This window comes from Mixophyes fleayi, chromosome 3 (genome assembly GCF_038048845.1).
Source record: "Mixophyes fleayi isolate aMixFle1 chromosome 3, aMixFle1.hap1, whole genome shotgun sequence".
NCBI classification, from domain to species: Eukaryota; Metazoa; Chordata; class Amphibia; order Anura; family Limnodynastidae; genus Mixophyes; species Mixophyes fleayi.
This window is the reverse complement of record NC_134404.1, coordinates 225,654,957-225,678,529: the sequence shown is the minus strand read 5'-3', so window position 1 is coordinate 225,678,529 and position 23,573 is coordinate 225,654,957. Positions and strand designations below refer to the sequence as shown.

At 39.3% G+C, this 23,573-nt stretch overlaps 1 protein-coding gene across 16 annotated transcripts in view; it reads left to right on the top strand.

The window, feature by feature from the left end:
• The window catches only part of EYA4 (EYA transcriptional coactivator and phosphatase 4), a 207,862-nt gene that overhangs the window by 127,983 nt on the left and 56,306 nt on the right, over nt 1-23,573 (top strand). For 11 of the 16 annotated variants that reach the window (XM_075203211.1, XM_075203202.1, XM_075203210.1 and 8 more), the window contains 2 exons: nt 9,612-9,704; nt 21,138-21,204. In XM_075203211.1, the coding sequence (XP_075059312.1) occupies nt 9,612-9,704; nt 21,138-21,204 (160 nt within the window). The remainder of the gene's footprint in view (nt 1-9,611; nt 9,705-21,137; nt 21,205-23,573) is intronic. The other 5 variants (XM_075203214.1, XM_075203213.1, XM_075203212.1 and 2 more) reach the window with 2 other exon arrangements.

Sequence of the window (23,573 nt, the reverse complement as noted above, 5' to 3'; positions counted from 1 at the left end):
CTTCATCACCAAACTGTGCCTTTCTTCCACCTTCTTCATCACCAAACTGTGCCCTTCTCTCTCCCCCCTCTTCTTCATCATCACCAAACTGTGCCCTTCTCTCTCCCCCCTCTTCTTCATCATCAAACTGTGCCTCCCCCCTTCTTCATCACCAAACTGTGCCATTCCCTCTACCCCCTCTTCTTCATCACCAAACTATGCCTTTCTCTCCCCCCGTTCTTCATCACCAAACTGTGCCTTTCTCTCTTCCCCCCCTCTTCGTCATCACCAAACTGTCCCTTTCTCTCTCCCCCCCTCTTCGTCATCACCAAACTGTGCCTTTGCCTCCTTCTTCATCACCAAACTGTGCCTTTCTCTCTCTACCCCTGTTCTTCATCACCAAACTGTGCGTTTCTCTCTCTCCCCCCTCTTCTTCATCACCAAACTGTGCCTCCCCCCCTTCTTCATCACCAAACTGTGCCATTCCCTCTACCCCCTCTTCTTCATCACCAAACTGTGCCTTTCTCCCCCCACTTCTTCATCACCAAACTGTGCCTTTCTCTCCCCCCTTTCTTCATCAAAAAACTGTGCCTTTTTCTCTGCCCCCCCCCTCTTCGTCATCACCAAACTGTCCCTTTCTCTCTCCCCCCCTCTTCATCATCACCAAACTGTGCCTTTCCTCCCCTTCTTCATCACCAAACTGTGCCTTTCTCTCTCCCCCTTCTTCATCATCACCAAACTGTGCCCCCCCCCCTTCTTCATCACCAAACTGTGCCTTTCTCTCTCCCCCCGTTCTTCATCAAAAAACTGTGCCTTTTTCTCTGCCCCCCCCTCTTCGTCATCACCAAACTGTCCCTTACTCTCTCCCACCCTCTTTATCATCACCAAACTGTGCCTTTCCCCCCTTCTTCGTCACCAAACTGTGCCTTTCTCTCTCCCCCCTTCTTCATCACCAAACTGTGCCTTTTTCTCTCCCCCCTTTCTTCATGACCAAATTGTGCCTTTCTCTCTCCCCCCCTCTTCTTCATTACTGAACTGCGCCTTTCTCTCTGCCCCCTTCTTCATCACCAAACTGTGCCTTTTTCTCTCCCCCTTTCTTCATGACTAAATTGTGCCTTTCTCTCTCGCCCCCTCTTCTTCATTACCGAACTGCGCCTTTCTCTCTGCCCCCTTCTTCATCACCAAACTGTGCCTTTCTCTCTCTCCCCCCATCTTCTTCATCACCAAACGGTGCCTTTCTCTCTCCCCCCTCTTCTTCATTACCGAACTGCGCCTTTCTCTCTGCCCCCTTCTTCATCACCAAACTGTGCCTTTCTCTCTTTCCCCCATCTTCTTCATCACCAAACTGTGCCTTTCTCTCTCCCCCCTTCTTCATCACCAAACTGTGCCTTTTTCTCTCCCCCCTTTCTTCATGACCAAATTGTGCCTTTCTCTCTCCCCCCCTCTTCTTCATTACCGAACTGCGCCTTTCTCTCTGCCCCCTTCTTCATCACCAAACTGTGCCTTTTTCTCCCCCCCCCTTTCTTCATGACCAAATTGTGCCTTTCTCTCTCCCCCCCTCTTCTTCATTACCGAACTGCGCCTTTCTCTCTGCCCCCTTCTTCATCACCAAACTGTGCCTTTCTCTCTCTCCCCCCATCTTCTTCATCACCAAACGGTGCCTTTCTCTCTCCCCCCTCTTCTTCATTACCGAACTGCGCCTTTCTCTCTGCCCCCTTCTTCATCACCAAACTGTGCCTTTCTCTCTTTCCCCCATCTTCTTCATCACCAAACTGTGCCTTTCTCTCCCCCCTCTTCTTCATCACCAAACTGTTCCTTTCCTCCACCTTCTTCATCTCCAGACTGTGCCTTTCTCTCTCCCCCCTCTTCTTCATCACCAAACTGTGCCTTTCTCCCTCCCTCCTCTTCATCACCAAACTGCGCCTTTCTCTCTCTCCCCCCATCTTCTTCATCACCAAACTTTGCCTTTCTTTCCCCCCTCTTCTTCATCAATAAACTGTGCCTTGCTCCCCCCCTTGTCTTCATCACCAACCTGTTGCTTTCTTCCCCCTTCTTCATCTCCAGACTGTGCCTTTCTGTCTCCCCCCTCTTCTTCATTACCAAACTGTGCCTTTTTCTCTCTTCCCCCTCTTCTTCATCACCAAACTGTGCCTTTCTCTCTCCCCCTTCTTTTGCATCACCAAACTGTGCCTTTCTCTCCCCCCCTTCCTCATCACCAAACTGTGCCTTTCCCCCACCTCTTCTTCATCACCAAACTGTGCCTTTCTCTCCCCCCCTCTTATTCATCACCAATCTCTGCCTTTCTCTCTCTCCCCCTCTTTTTCATCACCAAACTGTGCCTTTCTCTCTCTCCCCCCACTTCTTCATCACCAAACTGTGCCTTTCTCTCTCTCCCCCCACTTCTTCATCACCAAACTGTGCCTTTCTCTCCCCCCTTCTATTTTATCACCAAACTGTACCTCCCCCCTCTTCTTCATCACCAACCTGTGTCTCCCCCCCTTCTTTATCTCCAGACTGTGCCTTTCTCTCTCTCCCCACCTCTTCTTCATCACCAAACTGTGCCTCCCCCCCTCTTCTCATATCCAGACTGTGTCTTTCTCTCTTCCCCCTTATCTTCATCACCAAACTGTGCATTTTTCTCTCTTCCCCATCTTCTTCATCACCAAACTGTTCCTTTCTCTCTCCCCTCTTCTTGATCACCAAACTGTGCCTTTCTCCCCCCCTCTTGTCTTCATCACCAACCTGTTCCTTTCTTCCCCTTTCTTCATCTCCAGACTGTGCCTTTTTCTCTCTTCCCCCTCTTCTTCATCACCAAACTGTGCCTTTCTCTCCCCCCCTCTTCTTCATCACCAAACTGTGCCTTTTTCTCTCTTCCCCTCTTCTTCATCACCAAACTGTGCCTTTCTCCCCCCCCCCTCTTCTTCATCACCAATCTCTGCCTTTCTCTCTTCCCCATCTTCTTCATCACCAAACTGTTCTTTTCTCTCTCCCCCCCTCTTCTTCATCACCAAACTGTGCCTTTCTCTCCCCCCTCTTCTTCATCACCAAACTGTGCCTTTCTCTCCCCCCTCTTCTTAATCACCAAACTGTGCCTTACTCCCCCCCTCTTCTTCATCTCCAGACTGTGCCTTTCTCTCTCTACCCCCTCTTCTTCATCACCAAACTGTGCCTTTCTCTCCCCCCTCTTCTTCTTTACCAAACTGTGCCTTTCTCCCTCCCTCTACTTTATCACCAAACTGTGCCTTTCTCTCTCCCCCTCTCTTCTTCATCACTAAACTGTTCCTTTCTCTTCCCCTCCTTCTTCATCACCAACCTGTATCTTTCTCTCCCCCCCTCTTCTCCATCACCAAACTAGTGAAGTTTTTTGGCATCTGTTATTTATAACGTTGAAGTTTGAGATTGGGTTTTTGCAGTGTAATTGACACTGGTAACTTATTCTCTTGTCCATCACTACAAAGACGTGTGACAAAAGCAATGATTCATTACTATAATTTCACTCAAGCTCCTCAAACCGTATTGCAGAATTTTTTGGATTGGTTGGATCTTATGGGCCAATTGAAAGCTTTGTCTCAAATGAACAAGCATAGTAGAAAATAATTTAATGTGGAAATCATGGATCCTTATGAAAGTCTAGCAATTTTCGTCTTCACTATTTCATGGTCTATTTCAACTCCTGTCAATTTTCTTCTTCACTATTTCATGGTCTATTTCAATTCCTGTCTATTTGTGTGGACCATATGGTAATCTGGAAGACCTATAAATATTTTTCTCAGTGCTGATTTATATGTGATAATGCACTACCTAGTGTAAATTATATGGACATTAGAAGTCCCTGAGGCATTCAAACAGATGTCTTTAGTTAAAGCACTTCTTTGTACAAAAAGCAATTGTTTGCTGCCATCAGGGATAATAAAGCCAATGTTTTCTGGCAATATCATTTCCAGATGCAGATACAACTACTGCCAATGAAAGTAATTCCTAATCAGGTGGTCAGTAAGTCACCTGCTAGTTCCAATCATCAAAAGAACCTTTGTCAATGGAAATCCACTGTTGTAAATTTGATATCAAACACATGGTGATGACATGATATTCTGACGGTTCAACAGAAAATTTGTGAACCCTGCAGAATTTTCTGAATTTCTGGAAACTTTTAATTTGGACATTAGCCAGTGCAAGAGAGGCCTGCAGATCCTTTGACATTACCCTTGTGTTGTTTGTGATCTCCAAGAATATTATATGCCTTGCTCTTGGAGCAAGACTGCCATCAGAAATATTGCCCCTCCTCCAAAATGCCCACATCACTCATCCCTTCCACCTGCCAACTCCCTACCATCCACTTAAAATACACAGCAGTATTGTGTGCACGTAACAGCTCCCCCTTCACGAACAGTGCAGTTTGAAGCAGGACATACCTGCCAAATTTCCTTGCAGTCATGGGCGGGACAGTCATTTAAAATTGGGAATGCCACACCAGAATCGGGAAAGTTGGCACACCATCAGGCTCTCTCTTACCTGTTCTTGCAATTATTATCTGGTGCTCCGCATGTCTTAAGTTCAGTTGCTGCTTGTCAGAATCATGAAATGTTGGGCTCCTGTTTGGAAAAAAGAATAGGTACATGAAATATTAATAGTCTAGCAATAAATGATCCATCTAGGCCTCCCTCCCCCGAGCCAGCCCCAACATTAAATTAATAGAATTTAGAGTTAATAAATAGACCTCCATACATGCTCTGCCATTAATTTTATTGTATTTACATTTAATAAATACACGTATTTCACCCCCAATTGGCCCAACATTAAATAAATGGTATTCACATTTAATAAATACCCATTTTTCTCTACCAAAGAGTCCTAATAATTAGATCCATTTCTCCAGAGTGTCCCAGCTTTAAATAATTTGTATTCACATTTGATAAACAGCCCTCCTTCCCCTAAACATGAACGCACATTAAATTAGTAGCCTCAAAACCACCACCGCATTTAATAAAAAGTCTCATCACCCAACTTTTAATTAATAGGCACTACCATAGTCCCACTATTAAATTTAATATCCCGTCATTAAATAAGTTGAATGAATTTTTCCCACCTCACTATTAAATTACATAGCATTAGAGTAACAGACTTACTCAGACGCGTTCTTCTCTTTAGTTCTATGTTCTGTTCTGTCCTCTCTATGCTTCTTCCAGTCGGTGCATCTCATGCTTGATCACCCTTTTTGTCCTATACACTTTAATCTATAAACTCCTGTCTTCAATGTCCTGATAAATTAATACTTCCTCCTGCCTTGTAACAGCTGAAATATTAGCATGATTTACTTAGCAAATCTAAGAATCAACTTCTTCCAAATACCTGCGTTGGAGAGGCATACTCTTCTGTGTGCCCCTGGAAGCAGGAGGGTGCAGAGGTCATGCACTCCACATGCGATTGGTTGGTGGAGGAGAGGAGGACACATGCTTTAGATGAGGTAGGGGAGGTACTGATTTACAGATCCATTCCTCTGAAGATTACAGAGTATAGTGGCTGGTACTGTGCGCGCGCAGGAGGAATATGTAAAAATAAAAAACGTTTCTGGGGCCATGCAACGATGGGCCCTCTAATCCGCTGGGACCCCTTACACCTGTTGTCACACTGTACACATCTTTAATTGGTTCTATGTTTCTATTGTATGATTTAGATGAAGATCTGTACATATTTAAGGTTACATTTATGTAGAAATTCAGATAATTCTAAAGGATTCACAAACTTTCTAGCAAGACTGTATCTATTTGCCGGCCTATTTGGTGCTTGTGCCCATTCTGCTGTCATCTTTATACTTTGTCTTGCTTTGTGTGTGTGTGTGCACATAAGTTGCTGGGTGGGTACATCCACCATCACTCTCAGTCACATAATCCGTACGTGTACAATGATAGTTGCACACTGAATGTAGATAGGTGCTCACACATGTATGCATTGCTCGTTGTAGGTTAGGCTGATCTTGAGTGTTGTATCTCTTGCTATTATTCCGTGTACCAACTATGCACCATTGACTTTGACTGAACTCTGCCTGCATTATTATTATTTTTGAGGTTGCTGCCTAGTGTGCTATTCTTTTTGCCATATTACTGTTACTCTTTTTCATTCAGCTATCACTGTTTTTGAGAGGCGAGAAATTTGACCAATAAACATTGTCTGTATAGCTTTAGGCTTTTGTGCTTCTATTGGAAAAATGAATGAAAATGAACGAGTTCAATATGCAAAGCAAAATGTACTTTATGTAGGATTCAATTAAATCATTTGAGAAGACGGCCTTATTCCTTAAAGGTTTTCTTTCAATTTTACTTAAGAGAAACAAGGTCTTATTATGGTAGTGAACGTATTTATCAATGTAGTGAACTTATTTATAAGTGGTGGGAAACTTCATCAATAAACTTTGCAGAATAGCATTAAAGAACATTGTTTCTTCCAAGTGAAATCAATAAGTATATTTAATGTATAGACATCTAGATTTCCCAGAGGAATATTAATTATCTTGAGGTATAAGCTTTCTTCCTTGTTGATTGCATTTGCCATGATCCCCTGCCAACCAACCAACAGGGGGATAAAGATCAAGATTAAATAAATAAGATCAATGGAAGCCAAATTGGGTGTAAAATCCAAATTGTTATTTGAAAATTCACAGCTTTTAGAATTTGTATCCCTAATTGAAGATATGACCATAATTCATATTAGCTTGCCTTCTAGCTGGATAAAATATTAATTGAAATTCTCTTAACACACATATCGTACCCTACCCTTTGCAGGCATACTCTGTGTTCTACTTTAGTGATCCCTTCAAGGCTATTTCCACCAAATAAGGAACATTTAGCTTTGGGTGGAAACAAGTTAAACATAAATATAAAACAGTACTTAACTTGCATATCAGCTACTGCCAGCAGTCTATGGTTGATGGAGACTGTACTACCTGTATGATAAAAGCCCATCTTAGCAGGACCTAAGATGGCTTCCCTGGACCACATAAGACATTATGGAATCCCCAGTCTCTTTAGTAAGACATTGTGCTGTCCATTGACACCATGCTGCCAGTAGTCAGGGCAGCCACCCATGACCACAGCAGATACATTAGGAGGATCGCTGAACCAAATGTAATTCGTATTCTGCATTTTTTTTTCAACTTAAGAACTCCACCCAAAACTGTATTTAACTTGTGTATGAAAATGCTCAGTGTGTGTGAATGGGATACAGTGGACAAGATCAGTGGTTGACATTATGATTGTTTACTTTGTAGACCCAACCTGAGCTAGATAGTTAGTAGAAAATTAATCTTAAGGTAACTCTATAGATGTAGCACATGTCAAATTAGCTGTTTAACTCTGGGTGAATGTGCTGCCATTACATAGCACATCTCTTTATGCATAATGTTAATGTAAAACAATAAACTACTGATACATTTTACTTGTACTACCATGCATAACTGCACGGCTTGCTATTGAATTATTGTAAATATATAAGATTACAGTGAAAATGAATCTATCAACAGCATCTGTGGTCTGAGCAGAGGTAACTGTCAGTCAATGTGCAGATTAAACACATGTGGCTGAATAGCAGAGCACTGTAAGTGCTGATGTGCAAACATAGTAATTTTATTTACAAAGCACAGTACACGTCTGCTGCATATTTTTCCATTCATCTAGCATGCATTGTGCGATTCCCACACAGTGTCATCTGGTGGCTGAAAAATATACTGCATGGCAATTCATATTATTTGAAAATATAATGATGCAATATAATGTCATTCCTTATGGTATTCTATGATAGCCTGTAGAATAGTCCATACATCCCCTTTCTCCCATTACTTTCTGAAGTAAGGGAAAATAACTTTATCTCTTGTGGCTTGTGTCCTGTTTATCTGAGTTTGCAGTCAAATCCTCTTCTGACTCACCCTGCATCAAATGAGTTTGAAAGTATATCTGGATCTTCAAATCTCCCCATTTCTAGCCACCATGACAGAAGTGGCTAAAATGGGGAGACAGGCATCACTTCTATTGTTAGTGCTTTAATTTGTTGAAACAATGTTGCTACACTCTAGTAATCAGTTTAGGCTGTATCTGGTTATGTGCCAGATCAGCAGACTACTGAATCTGTCCCTCCCCGGTGGATGGCCAGAAGGCCAGATCCATTTTTTGGGCGATCATATTAATTTACCAGGTCACAAAATGTTCAATCATTGTGATCGATCGAGTGGTTATGGTTAGGAGCCATATAGATTTGGATGGATTCTTATGAGGATTGTTGGTCAACATTAGTGCTGCAGAGAAGCTAATATTTTTTTCAACCATAACACATACCTGCCTACTCTCCCGGAATTACCGGGAGGCTCTGGAATTTTGGGGAGTCCTCCCGGACTCCCGGAAGAGTAGGCAAATCTCCCAAAATTTTCCGTAATTAATGGCCGTGAATGGAGGGGCGGAGCTTAATCGTGCCATTAAGCTCCGCCCCCTCCCTTCAATGTCGTGAATTTTGGCTTTTTAGAGTGGGGGCGGGGCTACGGTGGCGTTAAATGTCACCACGCGCCCTCCTCCTGCCCCATCTCAAATGACTTCACCCGGGGGAGAAATCTTAGGAGTAGGCATGTATACCATAGCACCTACGGAAATTGAACAAAAAAATGCTAATTTGGGGATATTTTTTTTTAATTTGCATGTACATTTCTTTTAACCAAGAAAACATATATTAACTGCAATGACAAATGAGTAATATGCTGCAATCTATTTTAAGCCTTTCATTGAAATTTAAAACTAGATTTATTTACACTTTACACCATAAACAAAAAAAAAATACAGGTAATTTTTATAGCACTAAACCATATTACGCAGCCTTGTACAGAGATCATGTAATCATTCATATCAGTCCCTGTCCTTTTGGAGCTTACAATCTAAATAATACTGAAGTTTGTCTATCACCGCTGAGCCTTATATCAAATTTAAATTAAAACCATCATACATGTATGGTGACTGTTTATTACATGAAAACACACTTGAGCACAAGGGGCCTGATTCATTAAGGATCTTAAATTAAGAAGTTTCTTATTTCAGTCTCCTGGACAAAACCATGTTACAATGCAAGGAGTGCACATTAGTTTTCTGTTTTGCACATAAGTTAAATACGGACTGTTTTTCATGTAGCACACAAATACTTGATAGTTTATCTGTACACTGAAATTTAAAGTTGATATTTGTGTGCTACATGAAAAAACAGTCAGTATTTAACTTATGTGCAAAACAGAAAACTAATTTGCACCCCTTGCATTGTAACATGGTTTTGTCCAGCAGACTTAAATAAGAAACTTCTTAATTTAAGATCCTTAATGAATCAGGCCCAAGGTCTCCATTTGTCACATGTGTCTGATGAGTGTTCACTGATTAGTGATACTAAGTTTGTGTCTGTATAGATGTTAGACTACTAGAACGTGTTGTGAAACATTCATACTAGCATGCCTAATTTTATACATCTTTGTTACATGCTATACTTCCCTTTTTATTTGAATTTCATGCTGCATGAACATTACATTTTGGCTGTTTCTTGTTGAAGATGGCATGGAGCCTCCTTTGTAAATTTAGAAGAGAAATCTCATGTCTGCTTATTCTTCTATGTAGTGTCTCTTCTTGCAGTCAAAACAGAGCCAATGAACAGCAATGAAACCACCACAACAACTGGAGATGGATCGCTTGACACTTTTACTGGGTCAGGTAAAGCAATCTGATGGCATTTCACACACTAAAATAGCAGAAAATGTGTACTCCAGACTAATACACACATCCTCTGACATTTCAAGTCTGGCAACAGCCTTCTTAAATGTAATAAAAAGTTTGAACGTGGAATAGGTCCAGGTCCAATATGTTATGCTTGCAATTAGCTATCAACAATACATTTTCTTTGACAGTGAAAACATTGCAGTGAGCTTGGGAGTTAGCAAGTAGGCTTGTGTCTGCATTTTTTTGCAGATGTTATTTTATTACTGATGGCAAATTTGATTGAGTTTTTTTGACATGTGACTGTGTTAATAAGTTTTACATGTCACATGAAATGCACGGCATGCAATCACTTTGTGGCCTGAGGCAGTGATGGAACTACTACTGGGGAAGACCATGTGGGTGCTATAGGGTCGGCAGCGAGGGAGGCCCAGGCAATGCTAGTCCAAACTGACAAACTGAAAGCCCAAACACTGCTACACTGCACATATGCCCACCTCTGTTTAAAAGAGCAAACCTGGGGACTGTGGAAAAGATCTGCCTTTTACTGTATGGATTGATAGTTACTGTCACACTACAACACCGTACACATAACAACTAGTCTAAGTTTCTTGAATGCAAATAATTAATCTGATGCTATCATTTTAGACGTAGTAGACTTTGTGGGTTAGGAGACTTCTTAGTACTGGATTTACATGGAGAAATATTTTGAGTAGCATATTAAAAAAAGAACTTCTTTTCGCTGATCAAAGAGGGCAAATGCTTGATAAACTAGAACTAACCTGCTCACGTAGGCCTCATTTAGAGTTAGGTGCATATCCAGCTAATGGCTGTAAATTTACACTGGACAAACCATGTTGCCATGCATGGGATTCAACTGCAGTTTTATTTTGCATGCAGGGAAAATACTGCCTGCTTTTGCATGTAGCAAATTAATACTGGCCAGTTTTTTTTTTTTAACATTGCACATTATAGACTAGGTAGGACGTGAACTCTAGGGGCCTGAGTCAATAAGGAAAGTAAGGCAAAACAAAGGAGTAAATGTTCCCCTGGACAAAACCATGTGACAATGCAAGGGGTGCAAATTAGTTTATCTTTTTGCACATTAGGAAAATAATGGCTGTTTTTTCATCTAACACACAAATACTTGATAGTTTTATTTTTACACTAAAATGTAAAATGGATCCAGGACATGCCCAATCCCAACCATAAATCTGTCCCTACATTTTAAATTTACCTCCCCCTCCAACGAAACATGGTTTTGCCCAGGTACAACGTTACTCCTTTTTCATGCTTTGCTCTCCTTAATGGCTCATGCCCTAAATCTGTCTGCACATTTTGCTAAGATGCAAAATTGCAGTTCTTGCTGCATTTAATCCTAACACAAAGGGGTCTGTTTACGAAAATTGTCTGATCGCCACAATATACCATTAAAATCACACTGAGGCAGCTAAGCTATACTCAGTTACCTCGGCAACCCTTGACTGGAGAGCTAAAGGTTACCTTACTGCTTCGCTGTGCTGGTCTCTAGGGATATGCGCCTGCATGACCCATTTAGCTGCTTCATGTCTGTACAGTGGAACTGAAAGCCTAGACCTGGACTTTCAGTTCCATTTAGTTTTTTTTAAAAAATAGATTGAGAATAATGCATTTTTTCATTGATTTTCTTCTTTTATCACTATCCTGAGACACTTGTGCTGCCGCAATCCTTGTTAAATATACTTCCTCATGGTTAGTATGGGAACATATTAACAGCGAAACACACATTTACACCAGAGACAGGGCTTTTCTAAGGAATAGACCACCAAATGAGACTCAAATAGTACAAAATTCAGAGATAGTGTGCTGCAAAAGACAAACTATGAGGTTCTGGATGTCCTGTTAATAGGTCAAAAGACTTATTTTGATATCCCTTTTTGTTCCATCTGTGGCCTGGCCAGGGCCATTCCTACCATTAGAGAAGGTGAGAGCCATCATAGCAACAGCAAAGATGAGGTGCTTACCTTGCCTCATGATCATCATCATCTATTTATATAGCGCCACTAATTCCGCAGCACTGTACAGAGAACTCACTCACATCAGTCCCTGCCCCGTTGGAGCTTACAGTCTATATTCCCTAATACATACACACAGGGTCAATTTTGATTGCAGCCAATCAACCTACTAATATTGTTTTGGAGTGTGGGAGGAAACCGGAGCACCTGGAGGAAACCCACGCAAACATAGGGAGAATATACAAACTACACACAGATAAGTCCATGGTCAGGAATTGAACTCATGACCCCAGTACTGGGAGGCAGAAGTGCTAAACACTAAGCCACCATGCTGCTCCTGGCCCCCAACATATTTTTCCCCTCCTCTACCAGTGGAGTGAAACACGTCTACTGTGCTCCTCCCTGCCATCACTGAAGTGCAGTTACTGACAGTGTGAGTGGAGTATGGGCATAAGAAGAAGAGGAATATTCTTCCTTTCCTAGTCTTACTTCTCTCATGATTTCAGTCACAGTGCTCACTCCTGCAGTGAGTGCGCCATAGTGGACGGCAATGTGCAAGCACCAAGAAGGCGCTGGTTTTCCACAGCTCTGCTGCCTTGGCATACTAAAGTCTGATGGGAAAAAGCATAAAAATGATGTCCATGTAAACTAATAATATAATGTAATAATCTCTCTTTGTGAAGCTCCATTTTAATCAAAATGGCCCATCCAACGTAGGCTGGACGAATGTGTAGTGTGTACACTATCTCAGGACCAGGTGGTTTTTATCACCAAGATTTGTGCTGAAAAATTCTAGTGTAGATGCTGCATTTACACTTTAAATATAGCACAGCAGGTTGTACTTTCAGCCACGCCTACATTTTATTTACATTACTGGAAGCACTACACCTCAAAGAATGAAAAATGGAAAAGAACACACAAATATAATGTGCAAAGTTTAAAAAACAGACTGCATGTTATCTTTGCTCTGTTTTCTCTCTGCACTGGCTTAATAAATGTTGATCTATATGTTAGTTATATGGCATGTGGTATAGTGCTGCCTTATTTGTTATATTTAATTTGAATATAGCAATTCATAGAGCATTGTGTTGCTACTCTTTTATCATCATCTTTTATTTAGTTTATTTATAGGGTGCCACAGAATTCACAGTGCCACACAATCAACAAAATCTAATTAGGACAAAATACAGATAAGTACCAGATAAGTAGAGAACCAAAATAGTCATTAAAAATCAATACAAAAAGTGAAAATAGAGAAAGCAACTATATTACAAGATACACCTAGAGCAGTGGTCAGGGAACAGGGGTAAATGACCCCAAATGGGGTAAAAATGAAATTCCTGGGGGTAATGCTGCTGATTCACATGCTGTCAGTTGGATTGTAGACCCCTTTAAATGTGAAATTGCTGTTGTGCCAGAAGAGCCTCAAGGGTTGGCAGAGGCACTTCTTGAGCTTCGATGCAATAATGAAGCACGTATTGCATTTGAAAACAAAGCAGATCTGTCATATTGTTGGATATCAACAGCTGCAAAGGCAATCAAAATTGCACATGAGGAGGCAGTCAAAAAGTTGCTGCCTTTTGCAACAACAACCTACCTTTGTGAACAAGGATTTTCCACTCTAACGAACATAAAAACAAAGCAGAGAAATCAATTGGATACTGAAGACTGTATCCAAATTTCTCTGACATCATATTGCCCCAATATGGATGCTCTCGTATCAAAAATGAAGCAACATCATTTCTCCAAAACCTGAAGTTTTGAAGTTGAAGCTTTCAAAGAAATTTTGAATTCCAATAATTAATAATATATGATTTCCTTCCTTTCAAATCAAGGGGGTAACGTCGGCGTATCTAAATATATTTGGGGGTAAAAGTTAAAAAAGTTCCCTGACCTAGAGCAAAGGAAACCTTACAAAGAAAATGAGTAGACAGGAGGTATAGAGAGCCAAACTCTTGAGGGTTATCATTCGTGAGTGTATTTTAAAGTAGTAGTATCCACTGCCAACACCTCGCTATGCTGTATATATCATTACCAAATTATTAATGTATGGTATCAAATTGACCATCTGTCATTATTCATATGATCCATATGAGTTAAATGATGATTTAGTTCACAGAATACCCCAGATCAGACACATTTTCTTCTTTTTTTTGCATGTGGGATAGAAAAGTGTCAGCACACATAGTGTATTGCAGCTTGCTGTGTATGAGGCTACATAGCCACAGACTAGTGCCCATGCTGACCCCTGTCCACCGCTGAAAGTGCCCACAATGGGCACGTGAGTGCCAGAACTGAACCATGGAGCATTGGGAAACGGTGGCCTGGTCTGATGATGCTCTGAGCAATGTTCTGCTGGGAAACCTTCGGTCCTGGCATTTATGTGGATGTTATCTTGATATGTACCACCTACCTAAACATAGTTGCAGACCACGTACATGCCTTCATGGCAATGGTATTCCCTGATGGCAGTGGCCTCTTTCAGCAGGATAATGCACTCTGCAAAAAATTGTTGAGGAATGGTTTGAGAAACATGACAAAGAGTTCAAGGTGCCTTTAAATTCCCCAGATCTCAGTCTGATTAAGCATCTGTGGGATGTGCAGAAAAAACAAGTCAGAGCCATAGAGGATCCACCTTGAAACTTTCAGGATTAAAAGTATCTGCTGCTAACATCTTGGTGCCAGATACAACAGGACCCCTTCAGAGATCTTGTGGAGTCCATGATTCGACAGATCAGAGCTGTTTTGGCGACAAAAGGAAGACCTACAAAATATTTGGCAGTTTTCTTAGGCAGTTGGTTTTTAATGTGGCTGAGCAGTGTATATGTGTGTATGAGAATGTTTAATGTATGTATGTATGTATGTATTGGGCAGGTTGTATGAATTTGTTTAAGATTTGTATTGATCATGATGTGTATGCATTTTTTCTGTATTACTACAGAAAATTCTATACTGAACCATATCTCCTGTACTCCACATAATAAGGGCCTTCTCCAAACTGTTGCCACAAAGTTGGAAGCATATAACTCTCTAGTATGTCATATATGCTGTCAAGATTTGATATTTCCCTTCACTGGAACTGAAGGACCCAGGCTAAACCGTGAAAAACAACCCCAGACCATTATTCCTCCTCCTCCAAGCTTTAGAGTTGGCAGTGTGCATTCGGGTAGGAAGCATTCCTACCCTGCCATCTGTCATACCCAGATTTGTTCCTCAGAGCGCCAGAAGGTGGAGCATGATTCGTAACTCTAGATATGTGTTTTCATTGCTCCAGAGTCCAATGGAGGTTCGCTTTACAAAACTCCAGTCGAAATTTGACATTGCAAATGGTGATCTGAGGGTTGTGTGCAGATGCTCAACCTTGGAACGCAATCCATGAAGCTCCCAATAACCAGTTTTTGTGCTGCCATTGCTTCCAGAGGCAGTTTGGAACTTGATAGTGAGTGTTGCAACTGAGGACAGGAGATTTGTATGCGTTACGAGCTGTAGCACTTGGCAGTCAAGGTCTGTGAGTTTGTGTGTCCTACCGCTTCATGCCTGAGCTGTTGTTTCTCCTAGACGTTTCCACTTCACAATAACAGCACTCACGTTAAAAAGTCTCTGATCCCTTTAGTACGACCCATTCTGTTACTAATGTTTGACTATGGAGGTTGCATGGCTGTATGCTTAATTGTATGCACCTGTTAGCAATGGTTGTGGCTGAAATGGCAAACACACTAATTTACAGGGATGTCCACATACTTTTGGGCATGTAGTGTATATATTAATATTGTCAAGATATTATTCCCTGTAGTGTATATGGCACTTCATTATATTATTATATTGTTTACAGTGGTGCAAATGCCACTTTTTTGAGATGGACACATCTTAAGATGCATCCAAATCAATATATACATGTAAATATGAATTTTATGTACATTTTTTTCTCTACGTATGTTCCAATCGCAAGTGTGTCCACCACTAAATGAGCTCATGTATTGGTAAATTACTTTGCAGAATGGGTTTCTATACCTACAGTTGTATGCAGTGTTGGGCACCCCCTGGTGAAATTGTTTCAATGAATCTTTAAGTGAAAAAATGTAACACAACTTTAAAAATCAAAAAGTGAATGTGGCATATGTATAAAAAGGGCAGCTTTTTATTCAGAACTTAGTAAAACCTCCTTTGGCACAAATCACAATTTACAAATATTTACAGTAGACAGATAAGAGTATTTCTATTCTTGCTTCAGGAATTTTCTCCACTATTCCTAGCAGAACTCTTCTATTTGAGACACAGATTTTCAACGTTATCCAACACTAAGGACTGTAAAGCCCATTTCAAAACCATATTTGTTTTTCTTATGTATTTCATGTTCTGCTGAGAGGTTAGAAGGGTAAAAATACTTATTCAATTTTAGAATTGTCTTCACGTGTCTTAATATAAGTCCTAACAAGTTAATCAAATTTTGAGGCCTTAAAAATAGAATTATAGAATCAACTGGAAAGGTGTTTAAACTTTTGCAAATGCCAAATTCACTGTTTTATGTTTTAAATCTGTTAAATTCAGTAAATTAAAGGCAAATGTGCATTAACATATGTAGAATCTTTCCATATTTAAGTTTACACACTGAAGAGGTGTTAAAATGCAATTTTAACTAGAGTTCCCAAATGTTTGCATACAACTGTGTTATGTATTTTTTTATGTAAATAATATTATTTTCCAGTACATGGGAAACCTTTGGTTGTAACTTGCATGACTGAGTAACTTGAAGCAATGCATTGGATGCATTTTTTTTATTAATAATCTATGTAAGCTTATATATAATTTAGTTGTGGAATATATTTTATTAGAAAATAATGCATTGATTGTATGTACTGGTTTGTTATGTAATCACAGGTTTACAACACACTGCATTTAAAGTTTTGTTTTTTTTATTCAAAATAATATATATAGTCGAAAACTATTTAACAATGTAAATGCTACTGAAGGGGCATTTATTGACATTATTTTATTGAAATACAGTATAGTTGCTAAACAAAAGATTTTACTTAGGAACTATTAGTATCGTCATCAATTGCTGTAACAAATTAGTGTTAGTTATAACGTTGTTCATATTAGACAGGCATAGTACACGGAGGGAATGCATTTGCCTATCTGGATCTTGGAACTGTGTCCAGGGACTGGAAAAAATCAGCAACAGAGTAGCAACAGACAATGGAGTTCACACAGCAAATGGTCAAAGTTAATAGCTTGCTCAGGCAAGGAGTCTTGAGGACAGATGCCTTAAATAGGAATGGAGGTGTGTGCACTAATGCACACAGTTGCAGTGACAAACACATGACGTAATTGAGTACTGATGCCATATGCACCTGAAACTTGAATATGCTGGACTTCATACTCTAGATGATCTTCCACTAGAATAAAAGAGGGAGTGATAGGGCAGCAAAAAAAAATATATGGCTTGAGAAAGGATATGTTGAATAGTGTTTGGATTGGGAAAGATGGAAGAAGTTCTTATTGTGACTTCCAATAAGAAGTTACAGTCCCTCCAGGACCTTGTAGGTCCCACGTATTAGGTCCTAACTTGGCAGATGGAACTTTTAATTTGAGGTTCTTTGTGGACAGCTGTACATCGTCTCCTGGAGAAAATGGTGTAGATATCATCTCCTGTCAGCATACTTCTTTGATAGAAACCCAGCAGAACGTAACCTTTTATAAATGTTGTTACAGGTGTTATGAATGTGCTGAATACTTTGTCCAGTGGACAAAGTACATGAGGACCTGGAAGATGAGGAAGAAGATCTAGATGTTGCTCATGGATATATAAGACAGGAGAGTGTCTATAGGACACTTGTTTGAGATAATTGGGAGCAAATTCAGCCAATGGAAGCAAAGTTGATCAGTCTTCCTGGTTGCCAGTGGAATGGAATCTCATGAATCATTCTAGAGTTTGATTAGTAGTCTCCATAAGACCATTGATCTGTGGGTGGCAGGATGAAGATAAATGCCTAGCTTTAGACAAAATTCCTTGCCTTCCAAATTTAAAGTATTAAGAGTCTGTGACAAAAAAATACTCTCTTTCAAACACCGTAATGTAAAGAAAGAGTTACATTGCTTCTTGCACAAATGTTGTAAGTAGTTACAAAGTCATTTGCATTATTTTTTAAATTGGGCCACCAGAAAGTGAGATGACCTGCTACTTTGAAATTGTGAACTCACTGGAATATTTTGTTGTGAAACAAACATTTTACCTTTGGAGCAGATGTATATTGAGGTTGAGCTTCAGAAATGTGGGTTGATAAGCCCATGAAAATAACAATAAAGTTAAATTGGGAGAAAAAGTGCCCAACAAGCCTGTCTGGGGATAAGCCTCTTGGCATTCTTGTTCTAAATTTTTGTGATACAATACCATTGTTATTGCTACAGAAGTGACATCCAGTAAATGCCTTAATTCTTCTAAATTCATATTAATTGTATGTTCATATCATGATTTTATTCAGAGGAAAGCTTTGTGGATAAAAAGGCACAATATGACAATTTACCTCAAACATATTTATGATTAGAGAGGACAACTCTAGCACCAGTATCAAAGGAATCAAACTCTAGGAATAAAGGCAGATCTGGATGAATCCGGATGGGACTAGATGAAAATGCCTTTTTAAAATTAGGGGAAGCCCTTTGAGCATCTACAGTCCAGACTGGAGACATAGAGGAGACTTAGTGAAGTAAGCGATTGGGGCTATAATTATGAACGTTTTTCCTGTAAATAATTTGCAAGTCCAATAAAACATGGAGTAAGTACAATACCAAAATTAATAGGCCATTCTTTGACTGTCAAGGCTTTTCAGAATCCATATGAAATCGTTCTCCATAAATTATTATCTTGGGAAGGGAATTTCCCTTTGCTCAAATTGGCTTATTTCATTTTTTTCTAATAATCAGTACTCCCATAGTCTGTATAGGACTCACCTGACCGGAGTGTTGATGTAGATCCCTAGAGTAAATGAAGATTTTGTCAAGGTAGATGATTGGGAAGAGATACAACATATCGCAAAACACTTTGTTAGTAAAGAATTAGAAAACTTCTAGGATGTGGCACAACTAAAAACAGGACATCTGTTTTTGATTACTGTTTCATTTGGTCCTCTATAGTCAATCAAGGGGCAAAGTGTACAGTCTTTTTTAACAATGACAATTTATGCCCCTGTTGAACTGAGTGTCAGATGCATCCTTTTTCTAGGTTCTCTGTAATGTAATCTACAATGGCCTTGCTCTCTGACTTAGACAGAAAGTAGGTTCTACTATGTGGTTGAATAGACTACTGCAGCAGTTTAATAGACAAGTTTACAGGTCAGCGATGTGATAGAGCTTTAGAGTTGGCTGCATACTGACATGGAATAATATAGCTGGAGATATTAAAGTACAATGTGGAAGCGACAGGCATGAGAAACTGCAAGAATTTTTCAAGAGGTAATTTGATACTCATACCAGTTGATGATGGAATTGTTCTTGAGGAGTCATGGGTACAAAAAGATAATGGTCCATGGACATGGACTCCTTATGAATTACTCTTGCTCTAATCTTCAGAGGAGCTGTTTCATATGTGTGGAAGGCTAGAACTAAAGGCCTGCCTTCTGACTTCAAAGGCAAATGGATTATGTTTGGCGAGGTAAGGAACATTATGTTGAATAGCAAAAAATAAGTCCATAGACTATCCCGCAGCTCTGAAAGTCACAAAGGTCAAGTTGTTGATAAAAAAAGAATATGCTGCTTCTACCTGGGAAAATTGCTTGGTCTCTATGAGAAATGCCCTCAGAGATAGGTCTCAAGTTGGAACACATTGCTAGAGCACTACAGGAGATACAGTTCTGATCTGAATACAGTGTTTCCATGCATTTTTGATGAATCAGCAAGAGTCCCTCTACCAGAAGCATGCACACCTCATTTCCAAGTAACCTTGCATTCCAAAGCTTCTTTTCATAATGATGATACCCCACATTTCTGCTGAACATCAGCTATCCACATTCCATACCCAGCATTACAATGTAGCATAAATGGTAATCCCAATGGTTCTGATAGTTAGGGGAGGGAATGTGTTGACAATAAATGTACATTTGATTGACTATATCCTATAATATTCTTTCTTGGCCGCTTCAGATTACAGTAAATGGTGAAGCTTAAGAAGTGACATTAAACATGGAAACACAAAATTTGACATCAGAAAAAAAACCTGCTGGTCCATCTCGTGGGCCATTTTGTGTGTGTGTATTTTGTTGTCATTTTTTAATAGAAATATAGATTTAAAGGTTTATTTTGTTGAGATACAATCATTCTTATTAAACTTGCTAATTGCACAGAAGCTCCCAGAAATGCTAGTATAAAACTTTCAAGTGTGTAAAATGTATAAATGCACATGTCAAACATCAAACTTTCCCTGGCATTAAAATGTTGGCGATTGTTTTTATATACACTTCTCATGTGTTGCATATGCCAATCCGAAAGTTCAGTTGCTAATTGGCTCATGTTCTGAACAATGTTTATTTGCAAAACATCTTTCTTCCTAGAGGCATGACAGTGACTGTTGCAACATACACCCTGAGCTTGGTGCTACTGACAATTTCTCCCTGGTTCATTTACATTAACACACACATTTGTAATTGTAGCACAATTAGTATTTTTGTCCATTGAAATCCATATAAATTTAATTGAATTCTTTCGTCTTTGCTATACTAGTATGTCTTTCATTAATCGTTTTGAAAGTGAAACATGAGTAGATGGCCTGGCATTACCCTGTATGTTTTCTCTATGGATTTCCTACGAAGGGATGGGTTCACCATTATGCAGAATGTATATTTGGTATGCATCTGTCTTGATAGAGACAGATGGTTAAGGGAAAGAAATACTTCTGTACTAACTTTGGAATGAGCCCACATACAGTAAGATAGAGATTTAGTATGCCATGTCGACAAGATGTTGAACAGCAGCAGAGTGCTTGAGAAGTCGATGATGCTGAACCTCAAGTCCAGCCTTGCATGCTACACAGTTAGTATTTACACAGATTATTAAAACTAAAAAAATGTGTACCACTTTTAACTAACCAAAGCTAAAATGTAGAATTATGCTTGCATGGCAACGTTGAGGTTATTACTTCTTTAGATAACTTTTAACAGCATCATTCTCTAACATGCATGTGGTGAGACATTACCTATCCACAGTGTATTTATTTTTAGTTCCTAAGACTTGAAGCATTCGCTTGCAGAACAGGCCTCAAAGTATTCTTTGTGTTGCCAAAATGTAGATTTAGTTCCGTACCAAATACTTCCACACTTTGTAGTCCTACTCTACACTAAAATAACTCATTTTGTCAGCATTTATGATCTATGCTAAAGCTGTTAGAGCGTGAATGCAAGTTATTTATGGTACTAAGTTTGTAAGCGTGTTTTATGTTTTACAGTAATAACAAGCAGTGGCTACAGTCCAAGATCAGCACACCAGTACTCGCCTCAGCTATATCCCTCTAAGTAAGTGACAAGTTAACTTAAGGTTAAGCATAGGAGCAATTTATATATGCATTTTTAATTCTTTTGGAATTATTACAACGTTTTCCATTTTTCTGAAAAAAAAAAAAATGTTAGCTAATATATATCAAATGTTTATGTGGTATGTCTATTGTATGATCATTTTTTTCTTTATATGTGGAAATCTATATGTGGTACTAAAAGTAGACATGATACGATTGCTGTTATGCTGTTATGTTAACTGCAACAGCTGCAAAGAATTTTATGATATGTAATGTAACCATGTTACATAATTTCTAAAATCAACTGGAATACGGTTCAGCTACTTAGGCGTACAGCAATCTAGCAATGATGAGAGTTTTTTGTGTACATGTTATTCTTATATTAGATGATAATTGGCAATTGAAGCCAACATTAAATATTGAGAATTAAGGTTATCATTTGTTCTGATTAGTGAATTTATACTATTTAAATTAGATTTTTATACATAGAAGCTCTGTTCCTCCTTAGCTGAGCGATCTGAAAAATATGAAATATCCTTATTGGCTGCAATGAAAGTCTATCGATCAGTGCAATCCTGTAAAATAGATGTTTCCTGTAGTCCCATTTTAAGTCTTGCACTAACGAATCACTCAGTTTATAACTTTATTGTCTATACATTATCTCATATTATTTGTTTCACATGTCTTGCTATTGTAAATATGCCAAGAGATGTATAATTTGAAAACATTTTCTAATATAAATGAATCAATTTTATTATTGTTTTCCAACCCCATGCCATTTGTTTTCCAACCCCTAGCCATTTGTTTTCCAACTAGGGTTCAGTACAAAGGCATTATTGCAGCCTTGCTGATATTCAGCATTGTGTTACAGGGCTGCAACTCAATTATTGATAAACTTGTGAGATCGCTTCCATTATGAGTAATTGTCAAAATTGGTTACATCACCAGCTGTGAAGCCTGGCTCAGCATCCTAGTCTGTTGTTTACAATTTGGACAAGACACATCAACTCCCACCTTCACAAACATAAGCTGCCTCTGCCTCTACAAGAGCTACTCAAATGTTTCCTTTACACAATAACATCACTGACAATTAAGGGCAATTTGTAATCTAACATATAGATGTATCTTTTGAAAAAATGTGACTGTCATCATCATCAAAATGGAAATTTACACCCGGCCTATGCATCCACCTATGCCTCCTAAAAGGCGTATTTTAAAGCTACACCTGAATCAAAATCACATCTGTAATATCTATGGTTGACTTGAATCTCCATACACTTACTATGCTGATCTTACACATTACCACCCCTGACACGCCTCTCCATGCACAAGGAGCTACAAGTCTAAAATATGCTTAGCTTTAAATATGTACGCAAGTTGTGCCATTGTTTCTGGAGGCCGTATCTTCAGAAGGATATAAATACATTAGAAACTGTATAAAGAAGGGCAACTAAAATGGTGCATGGCTTACAGCACACAACTTACCCGAAGAGACCAAAATATGTATAGTTTAGAGCAGAAAAGGGAAAGGGGGGACATGATAGAAACTTTCATATATCAAAGGTTTTAACAAGGTACAGGAGGGAAACATTCTTCAAAGGAAGAGAATTATTAGAACATGAGGACGTGCACTGAAACTGGAGGGAAGTAGGTTCAGAGGAAATTTGAGGGAAAAGTACTTCACAGAAAGGGTAGTGGATGAGTGAAATAACCTCCCATCAGAGGTGGTAGAGTCTAATGCAATAGAGAAGTGTAAACATGCTTGGGATAGACATAAGGATATTGTTATAAAGAATAAAGGATCAAATATGGTTTGAGGTTACCATAGGTTAATAAAACAATGGGCAGACTAGGTGGGCCAAGTGGTTCTTATCTGCTGTCAAATTCTATTGTGCAATGTTGCTAAATTTAAATCACATTTCCTATTCTAAATGAAGCCCTAAATCTGTTTAAACTATGGGAACAGCTGAAACTGTCTGGACGTAGGTCCACTTACCTTGATATTTTTAAAATTGGCTGCATCCCTAAACAAAGTCACCTGTGGTACACTTTGTAAGCAGCTATACCTTACTAGATTTTAAGGGCATAGTTATTTACCACAATGTTAATATGCTGAAATGCTATAAGCCAAAATAATATTAGCGCCGTAACTAGCGCTTCCAATTATGCCTCTTTTATTAATGGCTTTTTTGAAATAACATGCTGCATTCATCATCAATGGAGTGTATTTGGGATGTCTATTGCATTTCTATCACTGATCCTAAATTATATTACAATATTATTAAAGCATGAAGTATACTTCTTCAGTCATAAACACCTGCCTATAATAATTGCATACATGGCATCTTACAAAATATAACTTTCCTTACT